Consider the following 18779-nt stretch of genomic DNA (forward strand, 5'->3'; position numbering starts at 1 on the left):
TTTTTTTTAACATTTATTTATTTTTGAGACACAGAGAGACAGAGCATGAACGGGGGAGGGTCAGAGAGAGAGAGGGAGACACAGAATCTGAAACAGGCTCCAGGCTCTGAGCTGTCAGCACAGAGCCCGACGCGGGGCTCGAACTCATGGACCGCGAGATCATGACCTGAGCTGAAGTCGGCCGCTTAACCGACTGAGCCACCCAGGTGCCCCTTATTTCTTATTTTTTAAAAATTTACATCCAAATTAGTTAGCATATAGTGCAACAATGATTTCAGGAGTAGATTCTTTAGTGCCCCTTATCCATTTAGCCCATATCCCCTCCCCCAACCCCTCCAGTAACCCTCAGTTTGTTCTCCATATTTATGAGTCTCTTCTGTTTTGTCCCCCTCCCTGTTTTTATATTATTTTTGTTTCCCTTCCCTTAGGTTCATCTGTTTTGTCTCTTAAAGTCCTCATATGAGTGAAGTCATATGATTTTTGTCTTTCTCTGACTAATTTCACTTAGCATAATACCCTCCACTTCCATCCACATAGTTGCAAATGGCAAGATTTCATTCTTTTTGATTGCCAAGTAATACTCCGTTGTATGTATGTATGTATGTATGTATGTATATATATATATACCACATCTTCTTTATCCATTCATCCATCGATGGACATTTGGGCTCTTTCCATAATTTGGCTATTGTTGATAGTGCTGCTATAAACATGGGGGTGCATGTGTCCCTTTGAAACAGCACACCTGTATCCCTTGGATAAATGCCTAGTAGTGTAATTGTTGGGTCATAGGGTAGTTCTATTTTTAGTTTTTTTGAGGAACCTCCATAGTGTTTTCCAGAGTGGCTGCACCAGCTTGCATTCCCGACTGTTTTATTTTTAAACATATTTTTTGGAATCTTTAATCAGCTTTTAATGTAATATTTTATGTCTTGAGACTTCCTTACATATTCTAGAGAGATGCCCACTTTGTTAGGTACATGATTTGCAAATATTCTTCCAATTTGTACTTTGTCTTTTTTCTTCTCCTAACAAGGTCATTCACAGAGAAAAAATTTTGATTTTTGTGAATTCTGGTGTATCAGTTTTCTCTTTTAAGGATCATGCTTTTGGTGTGTTAGTTCTAAACTTCTGCCGAGCCTCATTTATATTCTTTTTTTAAAAATTTTTATTTAGGGGAACCTGGATGGCTTAGTCTGTTGAGTGTCTGACTTCGGCTCAGGTCATGATCTCACTGTTCATGGGTTCGAGCTTCGCGTTGGGCTCTGTGCTGACAGCTCGGAACCTGGAGCCTGCTTCAGATTCTGTGTCTCCTTGTCCCTCTGCCCTCCCCCACTCATACTCTGTCTCTCTTTCTCTCTTTCAAAAATAAATATCAAAAAAAATTTTTTTAAATTTATTTAAATCCAGGTCAGTTAACATAATTGTAATAGTGGTTTTGGGAGTAGAACCCAGTGATTCATCACTTACATATAACACCCAGTGCTCATTCCAACAAGTATCCTCTTTAATGGCCATCACCCACTTAGCCTACCTCCCACCAACCTCCTCCATCAACCCTGTTTGTTCTTTGTATTTAAGAGTCTCTTATGGTTTTCCTCCCTCTCTGTTTTTATCTTATTTTCCTTACCTACCCTTATGTATATCTGTTGTGTTTCTTGAATTCCACATATGAATCAAATCATGCAATGTCTTTCTCTCACTGACTTATTTCGCTTAGCTTTATACATTCTAGTTACCTCCACATTGTTGCACATGGCAAGATTTTAGTCTTTCTGATCACCAGGTAATATTCCATTGTATATATATACACCACATCTTTTTTTTTTTTCTCCACTATTCATAGAACAGTTTATTGACCTACCTCATCTGGCAGGCCGTGGGCCCCTTCTGACCAGGAGAAGTGTCAGTCTTATAACACATCTACTTTATCCATTCATCAGTAGATGGACATTTGGGCTCTTTCCATAATTGGCTATTGTTGATAGCGCTGCTATAAACATTGGGGTGCATGTGCCCCTTAAAATCAGTCTTTTTGTATCCTTTGGATAAATACCTAGTAGTGCAACTGCTGGGTTGTAGGGTAGCTCTATTTTTAATCTTTAAAAAATTTTTGAGGAACCTCCATACTGTTTTCCAGAGTGGCTGCACCAGTTTGCATTCCCACCAGCAGCACAAAAGAGTTCCCCTTTCTCTGCAGCCTCACCACATCTGTTTTTTCCTGAGTTAATTTTAGCCATTCTAACACATTTAAACTGATACTCATTGTATCACTGCTTCTGATCATCTCCATTTGCCACTAACTAGTATCAGGTAGATGGCTATAGGATAAAAACGTGGACTTTCAGAAACCACTGTTTCATATGGTGATCTTATATAGATTTTTCATTCATGGGGTGAAATTTAATGCAATAAGTGCTTTATATTTTAGCTTTTAATGTACCTTAAATATTAACCTAGACAACAACTGTAAGTCACCCTTGTTATTTCTTCCTTATGATATAAGGAGTTATGTATTACTGAACAGCTAAGTTTCTGACTTCTTTCTTGAATGCTGCATGAAAAAAAATTACATCACCTTCAACCACTTTTAAAGGGGTTTAATTAAATTAGGAGATAAATATGTACCCAGTAACGTGATTTAGTATCAGAATTGGGAATTAGTTATGACACATTCACTTTGGAAAGAAATGTATGAACATATAGAGAGACCTGTAGTTGTAATTTAATGTTATTTTGTAAATATGCTTTAGTAATCAAAAGTAATTTCCACAGGGTCGTGAATCTGGCACCATTCAGAGATACAGTCTTCCTAATGTTGGTTTGATTCAAAAGTATTCCCTTAACTGTCGAGCCTACCAGTTATCCTTGAATTGCAATTCTAGGTAAGTCTGAAAATTCTCTTCATATAGATGCTGGGCTTAGAAGTTATCAATTTGGATTGTTGGATTTATGTAATAAATACAAAGATGTGTATTTGTTTTAAACTTGTCTATGGTTCAGTGTTGTTTTACTGTACAATATTTATATTTAAATGTTTATTTATTATACGGTATTTAGATGTTTTTGTCTAATTGGCAAAATATAGAAATTCAAATGTAATACTTTAAATTGTTTGCGTGCCAGTTGCTTTAATTCCTTTGGATACTTTTTCCTCACAAGGAAGCAAAATGGAGAGTAGTCTATGTCTTCTATCAAATTTAAGAAATTTTTAAAACCAGTTATTTTTTTAAAGCCATTTCTTTTTTCTTTTTCTTTTTTTATTAATTTTTTAAAAATGTTTACTTATTTTTGAGAGAGAGAGACAGACAGAGAATGAGCAGGGGAGGGTCAGAGAGAGAGGGAGACACAGAATTTGAAGCAGGCTCCAGGCTCTGAGCTGTCAGCACAGAGCCCGATGTGGGACTCACGAACCATGAGATCATGACCTGAGCCGAAGTTGGACGCTTAACCGACTAAGCCACCCAGGTGCCCCTTAGTCATTTCTGCCTTCTTCCCAGATTTGGATGAACTGATTTTGCACAAGAAGGGTAATAGGTAATTATATTCGTGATTGCTGATTGTCATTTTACCATCTTGTTTCCTTTCTCCAATTTCAATATTTGTAGTCGTCTTGCTATCATAGATATCTCAGGAGTTCTAACTTTCTTTGACTTGGACGCTCGGGTAACAGACAGCACAGGACAGCAGGTCATTGGCGAGTTGTTAAAATTGGAGCGTAAAGATGTCTGGGATATGAAGTGGGCCAAGGATAATCCAGATTTGTTTGCGATGATGGAGAAGACAAGAATGTATGTTTTCAGAAACTTGGATCCTGAGGTAAACACAAGAAATGAATATTAGCAGTACATAAATAATGAGCCAGATGTGAAAACCTGGCTATTTCCCTTTGGTTTCCTTAAGAGGTTTGTTGGTGTTGGAGGCGTAAATTTCTGAAAATAAATAGAAACATATCTGTGGATTTGTAAAATATTTGGTCATAAGTGGGAATAATACTCATCCTTTAAAAAGTCTCTGCTTTCTCTGAAAGGCACTTCCTAAGCATTTATCTGTACTTTTTAAAAGATGGAACCATGGTCTCTAATACATAGTCTTTATTTTTTCCTTGTCAAAGTTAAGAAAAAAAGAAAATCAGTAGTAATATTTACCAAAATTGCTTAAAACAACCTAACCAAAGAAGTGTAGGCTTTTATTCTCCTTTGCCTCCCTGTCCACCTTAATCTGTGCTTCCTTATTTATGTTCACATGACCTCTATCAGCCACTAATCCTGGTCTTTCTCACTCTGATGATTTTATGAATATGCAAGTGTGGACTGATTAATCTGTCCTCTCTGGAGTATCAGGAAGCCACTTGCTCACTAATTTTAAAGTTATATTTTGATTTTCTACTTGTGGCTCACATCAGCTAATTGTTTTTTTTTTTAAGATTATTTATTTTGACAGAGAGAGCAGGGGAGGGGCAGAGAGAGAATCCCAAGCAGGCTCCACACTGCCAGCGCAGATCCCGATACAGGGCTCGAACCTACAAACTGTGAGATCATGACTTGAGCTGAAGTCAAGAGTCGGACACTCAGCCGACTGAGCCACTGGGGTGCCCCACATCAGCTAATTTTTAAGTTTAGAACTTCCCTGTCAGTCTGCTCTGGACCAACTGTTAGCATTTGTGTTTAGGAAATTCAATGTAATTTGAGTGGTAGCCTAATCAAAGCATCACTGAGATAAATTTTTATGTAATTTTTGAATAATTAATGGTTTCCAGTTGGGAATTTTCTGTATGTTTGTTGCACCCAACAAATGTAAATAATAATAAATAAGTTGATAGATATCATTAATTGATGTATGGGTTTGCGGTTTCCTTTTGGGAAAGAAATTGCATGCTTGGACCACTGAGCTGCCAAAAATCTTCTAGAGTGATTTATTTAGTGGTAAACTATTACACTGTCCCTTTAATATCTTAAATTATTTTCACATTTCCCCATTTTAGTGCTACTCAGGATCTTTGGGCTGGGAAATGACCTCATGTGAATTGTTCTCAAAGGCTTTGTCAGGAATTTTAAGGATCTTTGTAATTTTTAGCCCCTGGGTAGGGTTTAAAGGAAAGGCATTCAGGGCTGCTGCATTTAACTTGTAAGCAGGGGCTTCTTTCAAGGCTCCAAGGGAAATTTGACACTTGCCACAAAGTAAGTGTAAAAATTTGACAGGTAACCACAGGCTAACCTTGAGGATGGGAGAATACTTTTTGAATGTTAGGGTCCTTTTTCCATCCGTGTCCCCATGCGTACTAAGTCAGAAATCATATGCCTGGGCGAGTGTTGTTCCTGGCTATTTGTAACGTGTGTGTAGCACACACGCTCAGTCTAGCACCAGGGGACGTCTTGGCCTGGTGCAAAGTGCTTCTTGAGTAGTTTTAACAGAATAGCCTTCCCCTCCCCTCCTTTTTTAGAGTCATTTTCAGGCTTGGCAAGTAGTTCAATTTCTGTTGGATTTAAAGCTAGATGGATTTCTTTCAACCTCACCACTGACTGGATTTCTTTATAAGTCATGCTGTGCTGTTCTGTTCATTCATGAAGACACTGGCTGGCTGTTGTCCCTGCTTGGTTAGTTATTGGTTAGTTACTCTGCTGTTCATTTCTTTGGCTGCTCATTGACTGATTATGTAAGGACGTACTCTTTAAAACAGGATTTACTGGAGCTCCTTTAGGGCATAGTATTCTTTTACAATTCAGGAGATAAGCTGTTATTTGACAGTTAATACTGAATCCATTTTTGTCCATTTGAGTGTTAGGAATTCTAGATTCATACCTTCCTTTAAGTTGTAAACCTTTCTTCAGATTATAGATGAAAAACGGGTGCCATTTGTGTGTGAAGTTGTAATTCACTGATAAAGCACACTTTCTGAGAATTTGGAAATGAGTATTTAATGTTGATATTCCCTGCTTGGTCATTTTTATCTCCAGTGACCCTCTAAAGGTACCAATTCAGCTTTTCTAGTCTTTTTCTTGGATCTTCCCTTTCATTGGTACTACTTCATATTCATATTCCTTTCATATCTCATATTTTTACCACTCAGCTCATTTTTATACACTTCTTTACCAAACAAGAAGTTTCCAAATTTTTGAATCCATATCTTCATCTATGCATAATTAGTTATTTAGAAATGATATATGTGACTTACCATATTAATACAAGTACTGTATGAATCATGTCCCTAAAATAGAAATTCTGAAAGAATGAGGAAAAAAAATACATTTAACAGGCTGAAGTGAACTTTATTTTGAAATGTCAGGGTGCTGTAGTTCTCACTGCCATTAGCTAGTGTCTGAGCATCGTGCACACTTGAATTATTAACTTCGTAAAGTCTTGTGTTTCAAATAGTCTTCTTGATAATTTTCAATTGTTTAGCTGACTTTCTGTCAGATCTGATTCGAATGTGATTGTTTTCACTTTCTAATGTGGCTAACCCCAGAGTTTGTGCCAGGAGTAAAGGGGGTGACTGTTCTGCCTCGTCTTGTTTGCTTGTGCTTGCATTCCAGTATTCCACTTCATTCACGTATTCTTTCCAGGGAGATTTTTAAACCACTTGTCCAATTTATGAGAGTTAGCGCAAAATTAGAGACTGTAATCCCTGAATCCGCTTAACTAGGTATATACAAACTTCGGTATGTCACAGTATGCTGCAATTAAATGGATAAGCGCTCAAGATACCTGTTATACTGTACATGTTCTGAGACCTTCTGATGTATGTACTGGGTAAGAGTACTTAATACAGTATAGATTAGTGAAGTTTAAAATACTTTCTTGATAAAAATAAATTTCTTATATACTGAGTAGGGGAGTGTATCCTGCTTTTGTTGACCACTGGTCTAAAACTTCATATTCAATGGAAATATGGATGGATATCTAGTGAATTTTGGAAAATAATGAGAATTAGATGAGATAATTCAAGTAGAAGTTGACTTTTTAAAATCCAAATAATATAAATATATTTGCATATTTACTTGTGCGCCAATAATCATAGATTATTTTCGAAACTCTTAGTTTTTAACCTTCCTTCCAATCTTTATTTTCTCCCTTTCTCTTTATTTTTGGTATAACTTTTTATCCACACATCATCTTTTATGACTTTATTTTTTGGCTACCTTGCTTTGTTTTTTGTCTAGTCAAAAATAAAGCAATTTTCTAATGAAAAACATTTTTATACAGGTATATTTGGATACATGTTGTATTCAAATAATTAAAATATATGAAAGGCCTCTATAAGAAGTATGTTATTATATACTTAATTCTTGAATTAAATTTTATCCTTGATTCTTTCTGTGTGATCATTGCTCATACTTGCCTTTACACAATACAACTTTTTTTGAGGAAATAAAGAAATTTGGTAAAATTTTCTCATATAATCAACAATTTTTACTTAAAAAAATTTCTTTTATGTTTACTTATCTTTGAGAGACAGAGACAGAGCGTGAATAGGGGAGGCAGCAGAGAGAGAGGGAGACACAGAATCTGAAGCAGGGTCCAGGCTGAGCTGTCAGCACAGAGCTGGACATAGTGCTTGTACTCATGAATGGTGAGATCATGACCTGAGCTAAAGTCGGATGCTTAAGCGACTGAACCACCCAGGTGCCCCAACAATTTTTACTTTTTAAGAGAAAATGTCACTTTAAGACTCAAATGCATATAATGTGCACACAGAGCCCCATTCTTAAACCTTGACATACTAAAACTAAATATGATTCAATTTTTAAAAATCTGATTCAATTTTTACCTCTAATTTCCATCTTTTTAAGTATCTTCCTGTAGTTTCTATCACATGAAGAACTAAGTATCAGAGTTATAAATTTGATACATTATTTCCTTTGAATTTTGCTTACTTTCTATTTCATGATACACACACACACACACACACACACACACATTAAAAACACATTCCAGGGGTGCCTGGGTGGCTCAGTCAGTTGAATGTTCGACTTTGGCTTATGTCATGATCTTGCGGTTCATGGGCTCGAGTCCCGTGTCGGGCTCTGTGCTGACAGCTCAGAGCCTGGAGCCTGTTTTGGATTCTGTGTCTCCCTCTCTCTCTGCCCCTCCCTGACTCAGCTTGGTCTTTCTCTCTCTCAAAAAATAAATAAACATTAAAAATTACATTCTGGTATTATTTCCATTACCAGACATTATCTTATCCTTTTCATAGTGCTCTTGGAGGTAGTAAGTATAGTGAGAGTTTATTTCTTGTTATTTATATAATATTTATATCTCCTTTTTCTACTAGAGATTTAGGGCAGCTACTTTACATTATAATATGCATTTGCTACACTTTATTTCTATAAGCTTGCATAATACTAAGAAAAGAGACAGACCTGTAACAGACTTGTGTATTTACATCTTGGCAAATAAATCTTATGTAGAAAATCTATCAGGAATGCTCTCTGGCTAATTTTATACAGGATGGACTTTGCAGTATGGGGTAAGATTTCTTTGATATATGTACTTACATACAACTATAGTGTTTGTTGGTTTTATTAAGAATTAAATTTAATGTTTCATTGCATGAGTAAGAATTATCAAGTGGTATAAGGCATTTTTGGATTAATTGAGAAAAATTGGACTGATGTTAGATGCTATTAGGGAATTAATATTAATTATATGAGGTGTAATAATAGTAATGTGGCCACTTAAAGAACATCCTTATCTTTTAGAGATATGTACTGAAATATTTAGGGGTGAAATGTCATGATGTCTATACATTTTATTTGATTTACTTTAAAAGACTTCATCCAAAAAATCGACTGAAGCATATTTAGCAAAATGTTAATAATATTTAGGTGATGGACATATGGATGTTAATGACATTCTTTCTAATTTTCTGTTGGTTTGAAAATGTTGAAAATAAAATACAAAGTCATATGTTAAAGGAAGGAAAATTTTGTACAATTAAGCATAACATTTGTCTTTATCTTTAAAGGAGCCCATTCAGACTTCTGGATATATTTGTATCTTTGAGGATTTAGAAATTAAATCTGTTCTTTTGGATGAGATATTGAAGGTAATTCTTAAAAAACAATTGTATTTTTGTTGCTGGCTTGACTGGGATTTGTTTTATTTTATGCCCAGGCAGTGTGGTGTTCCTGTTAGGAATGTGGATTGACCCTGCTTGGTCACTTGTACCACTTTTAGACAGGTTCCTTCATCCTTTTTGAACTTCATTTTCCTTTCTTGTTTATAAGCCTCAATTATTTTTTTCAATTTTTTCCTCTATAAAATGTGGATAATAATGGCTCCTATCTAACAGGATTGTTATTGTATAAGGTAGTCTGTGAAAAGCACTTACCACAGTGTTTGGATCAAGAGCTCAAAAAATGGTGGCTAGTTGTGGTTGTCATTGTTTTTATGTCAATAACAAAGAGAAGAAATACTTGACAATTAATTTACTTTGTTCTTTTGAGCTCTAAGACAGGTACTTGAGTAACTTTGTTTGCAGGGCCACTATCCTCCTATTTTTTTTTTCAGGCTTTATAAAATAATCCAGTTCTGATTCCAGCTATCTTTTTGAACCCCTACTTTGGCCTTCATTGACTATCTTTTGAGAATTTCTTTCTCTAAGAATATATTAAAAACATTTTTACTTTCATTTTATACAAAGCGTTTACTTTTTTCTGTATACTTCATATATTTTTTGGAATTGGGTTAATAGAGTTTTACATTTCTGAAGTTAGTTGCAATTTGTAGCATGGTTTCATGTTTTGGTTTGATATGTAAATTGTAGCCCTTTAAAGCGCTTTGTTTATGAGCCTGTTTTTTTTTCCCCCATGAGAAATTTATTGGAGCACTAGAGCTGAAGGAATACGAAAGGAAAAGGAAGGGAATTTACTAAATTTACATTCACTAAAGTGCCTTCATAGGAGGTGTTCAATTGTCATTTGTCATTGCATGTCACTCTTCATTTGTCATTACAACTGTGCCCGGTAGATAATACACAGATCTCATTTTTAGTGGAGAAAGCTCTTCGTGAGTAAAATGATTTACCAAAAGTCTGTCTGTTCACTGACTCAGCAGATGTTTATTGGCAGTCAGTAAGGCAAGTTCCTGGCCTCAAGTAGAGGGGTTGGGGAGGTGGACAAGAAATTCAGCAACCAGCAAAGGGGCGGGGCTGGCGCAGTTCAGTGGGCAGGTGCGTCTGTCAGAGGTCTGTGGGGAGAGAGCGCTGGTACAGTTCTGAGACTGTGAACCACGTGAGTAGTACAAGGCTGGCATTGTGCTAAACGTTTGATACGTGTTATCTCATTTAATCCTCACAATTCTAGGAAGTCAGTCTGATTATTATCTTCATTTGTTCAGATGAAGAGTCTGAGGCTTGGAGAGAGAAACTCATTTGCCAGTGACACCCAGTTGGCAGTAGGCAGAGACGTGAATGATTTCACTCCAAGCCGTCTGGCTTCAAAGCTGGTGTATGTAGTTGGTAGCACTGGCGGAACTGAAGGGGAACAGTCGTGGGGGAGGTTGGCCCCAGTCATACGAGACCTTGTGTGCCTTCTGTGGAGTTTGGACTGCCTTCTGCAGTCACTGGGGGAGTAAAGCAGGAGAGTGATGTGATTGGGTTTATATTTGGGGAAGATGGCCTTGGCTTCCTGGGTGGGCACAGGACGGGGGTACAGCAGGTTTTAGAAAGAGTTGTTACATAGCCAGTAGGCTGAGGAATTAGGATCTAAGCTTATATCTGTTTGAATCCAAACCTCATGCATTTTCCATACTACTTTCTACTTTGTGCCAGGGATTTCTGGGAGAACTTTTCAGTTTTTAAGTACAGTTCAGTTTAGTTGCAGGTGGGGAGGGCCAGATGCAGCTTAGTTCTGGGAGCCATTGCTGTTTTCTGTATGTGGGGGCGGGGGGCTCTAATTTTCTCCTGGGCTTCACTTTTTCTTTACTTGGAGTATGTAGGATATTGGTGAGTTCATTATAACTGTTTTATTTCTTGGCCATTAGCTAGCTATTTCCTGCAAGACTGGCCTTCAGAAAAAAAAATTTTGGAGGGGTCAGCTAGCTAAATTAACAAAAGGAAAGAGATAATGAAAACTAGCTCTTTCTTTTATTTGCTTGTCTGCTGCCCAACAGCACAGGGGACAACTGTCTCATTTCCCCCCGGCAAGGAGAGAGTAGATTAAGGAGTGAGCTGGTAGAGGCCCCTGCACATGTCTTTTCTGCAGCACTTTGGGCGAGAAGAGAATAGTAGCCCCTGGGAACATGAGAGTTAAGCTGAGGGAAACAAGGCTGTATGATTGTAAGACAACCCTTCTTCCACTGTCCTCTTTTCCCTGTGGGCAGCCTAGTAACCTCAGGAGGAACTTCACCTGTGGATTGTGGCTGTTTTCCAGGTAACTCAAAGACCCACACATTGGAATATCTTTTCTTCCCATTTTGGTTTACAACATGATACAGTTGTTTGTGTGTGTGCATGTATTTTACTGTAAAAAAGAAACACATACTCTAATGGCAGGTATTTGCATTTCTTTTCATCTTTATTTTTAGAATCCAGAACACCCAAACAAGGATTATATAATTAACTTTGAGATCCGGTCCTTGCGAGATAGTCGAGCATTGATTGAGAAAGTTGGAATTGAAGATGCATCTCAATTCATCGAGGACAATCCACACCCCCGACTTTGGTATTTAAAAATAAAAAATCCTCCCAAAATGTCTGGTGTATGCATTTAAAGTCTCAGCTCTATTGTCTCCCACTCTCATGGTAGCCTTCATGGGGGTAGACTTGCATTCTTGTTCTTCTTTTTATTTAAAAAAAATGTTTATTGTTTTTTATTTATTTTTTGAGAGAGAAACAGAGAGTGAGTGGGGAAGAGGCAGAAAGAGAGGGAGACACAGAATCCAAAGCATGCCCCAGGCTCTGAGCTGTGAGCTCAGAGCCCAACGCAGGGATGGAATCCATGAATCGTGAGATCATGACCTGAGCTGAAGTGATGCTTAAGTGACTGAGCCACCCAGGCGCCCCTTTGTTCTTCTTTTTAAAATACAGAAATTAAATTCAGATTTGGAAGTACTCAAAATAAGCATAATATTAAGTAAAACATACATAAATATGTTAAAGTAATCACTTCCCACCATGTTTAACTAGAAACAACAGGTATAATAATTAAATTCGGGTTCAAGACTTGTTTATCAGTAATGGCAATAAGCTTTTCTGTTTCTTGTTTTAATAAAGGCGCCTACTGGCTGAAGCAGCTCTTCAGAAACTAGATCTGCACACGGCAGAGCAAGCGTTTGTGCGCTGCAAAGATTACCAAGGCATTAAGTTCGTGAAGCGCCTGGGCAATCTACAGAGTGAGTCCATGAAGCAGGCCGAAGTTGCTGCCTACTTCGGCAGGTTTGAAGAGGCAGAAAGAATGTATCTTGATATGGACAGAAGGTGAGTAATGAAGGTACAGGCATTCTGGAGTACTTCTGGCGTTCATGCTTTTCTTCTGTACAAATGAGGAATGTACAGTAGACTAAATGTGTCATACCACTTCTTTCAGAAAATAATCTCAGTTTAGTTACAACCTGGATATTCCACGTGGCCCTTACGTTAATTTATGTATTGAAATTTGGAGGCAGTTTCCTTTTTCTTTTTTTCTTTTCTTTTTTACATATATTAATGGCTGGCCATGGGAGGTTTTCTCATTTGGTAGAAAAAAAAACATAAGACTGCAGAGACTGGGGGCTTTTATTGTTTATTATGCAGCTCAACATTTGGGTTTTCTTTTTTGATTTAGACCTTTATTTAATTTTTTGTCGTCAAGGAGCATGAAATAAAAATGAACGGCATATAGGGATTGAGTTTTATTCTTTATGTTCATTTTAGACTTGCATAAAATAATGTATGTATTTCAGCTATAAACATTATGTCTAAATTTTGTTAATGTTATTTGTACTTCAAGGAGATCCCTAATACTGCTTAAGCCCTGAAAAGAAAGATAAAACCAAATATGTGTTTATATGTATGGTTTTTTTTTTTTTAAGTTTTTTTTTTTTTAATGTTTATTTTTCAGACAGAGAGAAACAGAGCATGAACGGGGGGAGGGTCAGAGAGAGGGAGACACAGAATCTGAAACAGGCTCCAGGCTCTGAGCGGTCAGCACAGAGCCTGACGCGGGGCTCGAACTCGCGACCACAAGATCGTGACCTGAGCCAAAGTCGGATGCCTAACCGACGGAGCCACCCAGGTGCCCCAGTATATGTATGATTTTTAAATAAGCCTGATCATGTCTCAATAATTGATGAAAAGAAGTTATTATTATTTAAATCATTATTTTGCTAGGAAAATTGGAAGGCTAGGAAAATAAAAGGCAGGAAGTTATTTCCTTTTCCTGATTTCAAGTTCTCCCCATTGCCTCTTTCCTGGTCAAATTTCTAAAATGTTTGGGGAGGTAACTTGTCCATCTGTTCACTGCTGGGTATTCTCAGTACCCCGGAATTGACCCTAGCATGGGGTAGGCACTTCACAAGTATTTGTCAAGTGAATGAATGTATGCTGTTGTTTACAGAGATCTTGCTATCGGCCTCCGGCTGAAATTGGGAGATTGGTTTAGAGTACTCCAGCTCTTGAAAACTGGATCTGGTGATGCAGATGACAGTCTCCTTGAACAAGCCCACAATGCCATTGGAGACTACTTCGCTGATCGGCAAAAGTGGTAGGCGACCTATGTGAACCTCTTCATCTGTTCATGTAGCACTTGATACGGTAGCTGCCTGAGTACTTCCCATTGGCACAAAGCTGGGGACATTGAAGGCCGGCCCCCTGGATTCTTAAATTCAAGCAGATTTAAATTCCCAATGGGGAGCAAGAGATCCTTGATAAGTGTAATAAAACTTCGGAGTTTCCAAACTCAGAAACGTGTGCTTAGTTTCAGGCAGGTTTCTACTGTTTAAGACCGCAGTGTGCATTTCAAAGACATATGATTTATTTCTGAAAAAAGGAAAAGTATTTTATGTTTTCTTGTTTTCTTGTCGATTATTTTCAGAAGTCATTGGCTTTTATTCTTAGGTTTTCATTTGGATCAATACACTTATTTATGTCCGTGTTTGGAAGCACAACTGTATATCCAATTACAACAATTTTTCTTAATAGCCAAAGAATGTTGCAACTAAAATGTGCTTCAGAGTCTTTAGATTTTATCCCCCCAGTTTATACACTTCAAAGACATGCTGTAACTGAAGATGGTAACTAGAGTAATACTAGTAATTCTAATGAGCATTTTTAATGAGACTGTTTATTTATCAGGAGATTCACATTAGTTTTAGAAATTGTTCTTTTTTTCCCCCCATAGGTTGAATGCTGTACAATATTATGTACAAGGCCGGAACCAGGAACGCTTAGCTGAATGCTATTATATGTTGGAAGATTATGAGGGATTGGAGAATCTTGCCAGTTCACTTCCAGAAAACCATAAGTTGCTTCCAGTGGGTATTAAAAATTTTAGTTTTTAGATTTGTTAGGTTATTTTTATTAGGTTTTGTGTTATAGTCAGGAAATATCTTCTGCCACAAGAAAATTTAAAATCTATAATCTCATAGTTTCTTAAATGTGGAATGATACTTTTAACTGTTAAAACAATATATCAATATTACAGACTGCTTGAAAATAGAGGGAAAATTAGTCATATTCCCACTACTTTAACATGTTCACAATCTCCTATAGTATTGTCAGTTTTATAAAATTGCTTTTAAAAGTTAGCTGACACATGAAATATTTACAGTTAAAATCTCTTGTCAGAGGTTTGCTTCAAAATTATCTGAGCTGGGTCTGGGGATTAGTGTGTGTGTATGTATGTTTGAAATTTGCTGTAATAAAGGTTTAAAAAGATAGCTTGACTTTTATTAGGTTATGTTAACAAAGTATTTAGTGTTAAAGAAAAAAACAGAGTTCTCTGGAAATTTGTTTTGAATGTCCTTTTTAAGCCTCTTAATTCTTGAATGACATTAATGAGTTTATATTTTATTTGTTTTATGTAAAATGTAAATCATTGAGCTGTATAGTACCTGTAGAGTTAGCATCTCTCAACTGCAGGGTCGGGACATGTATCGGTTGTGAGTTCTACCACAAAATTTTTGTTTGTTAATTAGTAGATGATAGAATTCTGATAATTCAGTTTTGTCTCTTGTGAATTAGAGCCATTATCCCTGTAATAATGGCATTTTCATGTACTTTATTCTCAGTCCTGTGTTTTCTTGAGTAGGAAAGAAACTGAAATTAGTTACAACCTTGGAGATCGGGACAGTGTGTCCTGCATTAATGTCATCTGTTAGGTGTGTCTGATGATGCAGAAAAGAGTATTGCTGTAGGATATCCAGAATAGTATTATTACTGAGTAAATATTAAGTTATTATAGCTATAGTAATAATTAAATAATTAAAATGCTTAAAAATTTTTAGTAGTGCGAATGTTTTTTTTAGTATTGCAAATTTTAAATTGAGTTTTTGAAGGAGTTTTTAATAATACGGTAAAATTTACATAATGTTTAATTGAAAAATACAGAGAACGGAACTATATATAGTATGAACACAATACATACACCAACTCACACATACATATAGATTCCTAAGACACAGACGTTAGGAAATGACATCAGACTATTGAGAGAGATTTCCTATGGGTAGTAAGATTGTAAGTAACTTTTGTGCTTTCTAATTTTTATTTACCATTACAGTCTATTACTTTGTAACCAGAAAAATATAAACATTACTTTAATTAATTAATTAAATGCTTAGTTTTATTTTAGAGAGAGAGAGAGAGAGAGAGAATGTGAATGGGGAGGGGCAGAGAGGAAGGGGCTACAGAGGATCCAAAGCAGGCTCTGTGCTGAGAGCAGAGAGCCTGATATTGGGCTCAAACCCATGAACTATGAGATCATAACCTGAGCCAAAGTTAGACACTCACTGAACCATCTAGGTGCCCCTAAACATTACTTTTAAAAAGATAGTTGGACCTAAAACATACCTTTATGATTTTTCCAAAATATTTTATTATTTTTTTTAATGTTTATTTATTTTGAGAGAGAGAGAGAGAGAGAGACAGCACAAACAGAGGAGGGGCAGAAAGAGAGGGGGAGACACAGAATCGGAAGCAGGCTTCAGGCTCTGAGCTGTCAGCACAGAGCCCGACGTGGGGCTTGAACCCACAAACTGTGAGATTATGACCTGATCACAGGCTCTGTGCTGACAGCTCAGAGCCTGGAGCCTGCTTCCGATTCTGTGTCTCCCTCTCTCTCTATCCCTCCCCTGCTTGTGCTCTGTCTTTCTCTCTCTCTCTCTCAAAAAATAACTAAATGTTTAAAAAATAATAAAAAAAAGAAGTAAGGGTAGGGAGAGGAAAACTCTTGCCAATTAGATGTTCAGAAGGAAAAAAAATTGATTTTCTGAAAATGGAGAGTGAGCCAGATGGGTATGGTGGGTTTGTGTTGTGGTTCTTCTTCCTTCCCACCACCCTTGGAGGGAGCTCTGTTTGGGATCTGGCTTCCTGAATTAATGAATGGCCTATCTGGGGCATTTCTTCAGAGAGGTATTAGAGAGCTCTGTGAATGTGAGATTTTCCTTAAGCCTCTAACATTACCATTGTTCTACCATCAGTTGCCTTGAATGTTTTTTTCACACACCAGTATGGGGTTTGTTTCCCAGCTTGACGTTTCTGTGCCCTAGCTACTAGAGGAGCAGAGTGCAGGACGTTCCGGACCTGGTTAAAAAGTAGATCTGCAGCCGGAGCCAGTGAAGCACCGGTTTCGTAGACAGTGATGCCTTAGCTTCCTTTCTGGTTTGTAGCCTCTGCCCCTGCATATGTTGCAACGAAAAATTACTGTAACCACCCGTAAATTTAATATTCGTATGTCCCTATGGAGTTTTGTAAATTAAACTATAAGTGATTTCCTTGGTCTGTGAGATCTGATAATATTGTTCTGTCCTTACAGGAAATAGCACAAATGTTTGTGAGGGTTGGAATGTGTGAACAAGCAGTGACCGCATTTTTGAAATGTAATCAGCCAAAGGCAGCAGTAGATACCTGTGTACATCTCAACCAAGTAAGGAACTGAAAATTAAGGTCCCTAGTCATCCTTTTAGACTGTTGCCACTGTAGGGTTGAGGTGGATTTTGTGAAAGGAGCTAGATGCTTTCTTACTTTGTTGAGGACCTAGAAAATACTGGAGTTTGCATTTACCTCTTGAAGTGCTACCGTTAGGGTGACCCACTCGTAACTAAGTCAATATGGGGACAAACCCTGTGCTTTTTATTTTTAGTCAGGCAACTTGTTGTCTGGAAGTAATTTCATAATTTTCTGCATTTTATTAGGGTTTTGCTTCCAAAGAAGGACTAGTTAATGGTCATTGCAAGAGGAAGGAATTGAGTTACCTTATCAGTATTTATTTTGGCAATCTATTTTCCTGTCTCTTTAGAGAAAACATATATTTGATATTCTTGGGAGCTGGAATTTAACTAAAATTAAAGTGCAGAATTGTGGAAATTGTTGAATATCAGTATATTCCTTTGTTTTCTTGAAGTATTTTATAAAGCTCCATTTGCTTTTTAAAAATAACTTTTAAATGTTAAATCTGATAGGACATTTTCTTAACCGAAATGGCATATTTTGTTCTACTATAAGCAAGTATAGCTTTTCCTCACGTCTAGCTGGTGCAAAATTGAATTATAATATTGTAATTATAAACTTTGAAGCTTTCCTTTTCTGATGTCCTTCTTAAGCAAATCACAGTCTTGGGCCATTTCATCATTTTGACATGTTTGACTTACAGAACTTATAATTGCTCTGATTTTAATTAAAGTTACTGTAAACTGCCTGGCAGGCTCAGTCGGTAGAGCATGAGACTCTTAATTAAAGTTACTGTATTAAAAGAAATATATACTGGTTTTTAATTTTAATATAGTGTTATTTATTACTATAAACTTAAATCTTTATTGTGTGAATTTTATGACATGTATGACTATAAATGCTTCAGTAGCTGAATGGCATATTTTTCCCCCTCAGTGGAACAAAGCTGTTGAGTTGGCTAAAAATCACAGTATGAAAGAAATTGGATCCCTGTTAGCGAGGTATGCATCTCATTTATTGGAAAAGAATAAAACTCTTGACGCCATAGAACTCTATCGGAAAGCCAATTACTTTTATGATGCTGCTAAACTGATGTTTAAGGTAATACAATAATCTTGGTGAGTATTTGCTATGTTCTAGTTACCAATGTTTTCTTATGTACTGAAGAACACATTTTCCATTTTCTTTGAGAACAAGTACTTGCTATAGCAAAAGCCCTCTTGTTTTATTACTGCTATAACTATGCATTATCTTAGTATTATTACCTTTTACTAAAAAAGCTATTCATTAGTGTTAGCACCTTACTGATCCCTAAACAATTGAATATTTACTTAATACTGAAGTTAACAAAGAGTTATAGAATTTTCAGGGACCATAAAATACAAATTCCCTTAATAATGGGAATTAAATCCTGTTGATAATAGAATTTTGTCCTTTTAAATGTACACATTTTAAGGGGCATCTGGGTGGCTTAGTTAAGTGTCTGACTCTTGGTTTTGGTTCAGGTCATGATCTTGTGTTTCGTGAGTTCAGGCCCCACGTGGAGCTCTTGCACTGACAGAGCAGAGCCTGCTTAGGATTCTGTCTCCCTAGCTCTCTCTCTCTGCCCCTCCCTCACATATGCATGTGTGCACGCGAGTTCTCTCTCCTTCTCTCTCAAAATGAATTAAAAAACTTAAAAAAATAAATGTAC

General features: G+C 36.8%; 1 protein-coding gene across 4 annotated transcripts in view; it reads left to right on the top strand.

Moving 5' to 3' along the window:
* WDR35 (WD repeat domain 35) overlaps positions 1-18779 on the top strand; it is a 60212-nt gene that overhangs the window by 35784 nt on the left and 5649 nt on the right. For 3 of the 4 annotated variants that reach the window (XM_015078361.3, XM_015078362.3, XM_027077955.1), the window contains 9 exons: positions 2776-2885; positions 3609-3819; positions 8966-9046; positions 11527-11663; positions 12215-12418; positions 13536-13682; positions 14319-14451; positions 16953-17063; positions 18023-18187. In XM_015078361.3, the coding sequence (XP_014933847.1) occupies positions 2776-2885; positions 3609-3819; positions 8966-9046; positions 11527-11663; positions 12215-12418; positions 13536-13682; positions 14319-14451; positions 16953-17063; positions 18023-18187 (1299 nt within the window). The remainder of the gene's footprint in view (positions 1-2775; positions 2886-3608; positions 3820-8965; positions 9047-11526; positions 11664-12214; positions 12419-13535; positions 13683-14318; positions 14452-16952; positions 17064-18022; positions 18188-18779) is intronic. The other variant, XM_027077956.2, reaches the window with a different exon arrangement.

Source organism: Acinonyx jubatus, chromosome A3, assembly GCF_027475565.1.
Source record: "Acinonyx jubatus isolate Ajub_Pintada_27869175 chromosome A3, VMU_Ajub_asm_v1.0, whole genome shotgun sequence".
In the NCBI taxonomy this organism is placed as follows: domain Eukaryota; kingdom Metazoa; phylum Chordata; class Mammalia; order Carnivora; family Felidae; genus Acinonyx; species Acinonyx jubatus.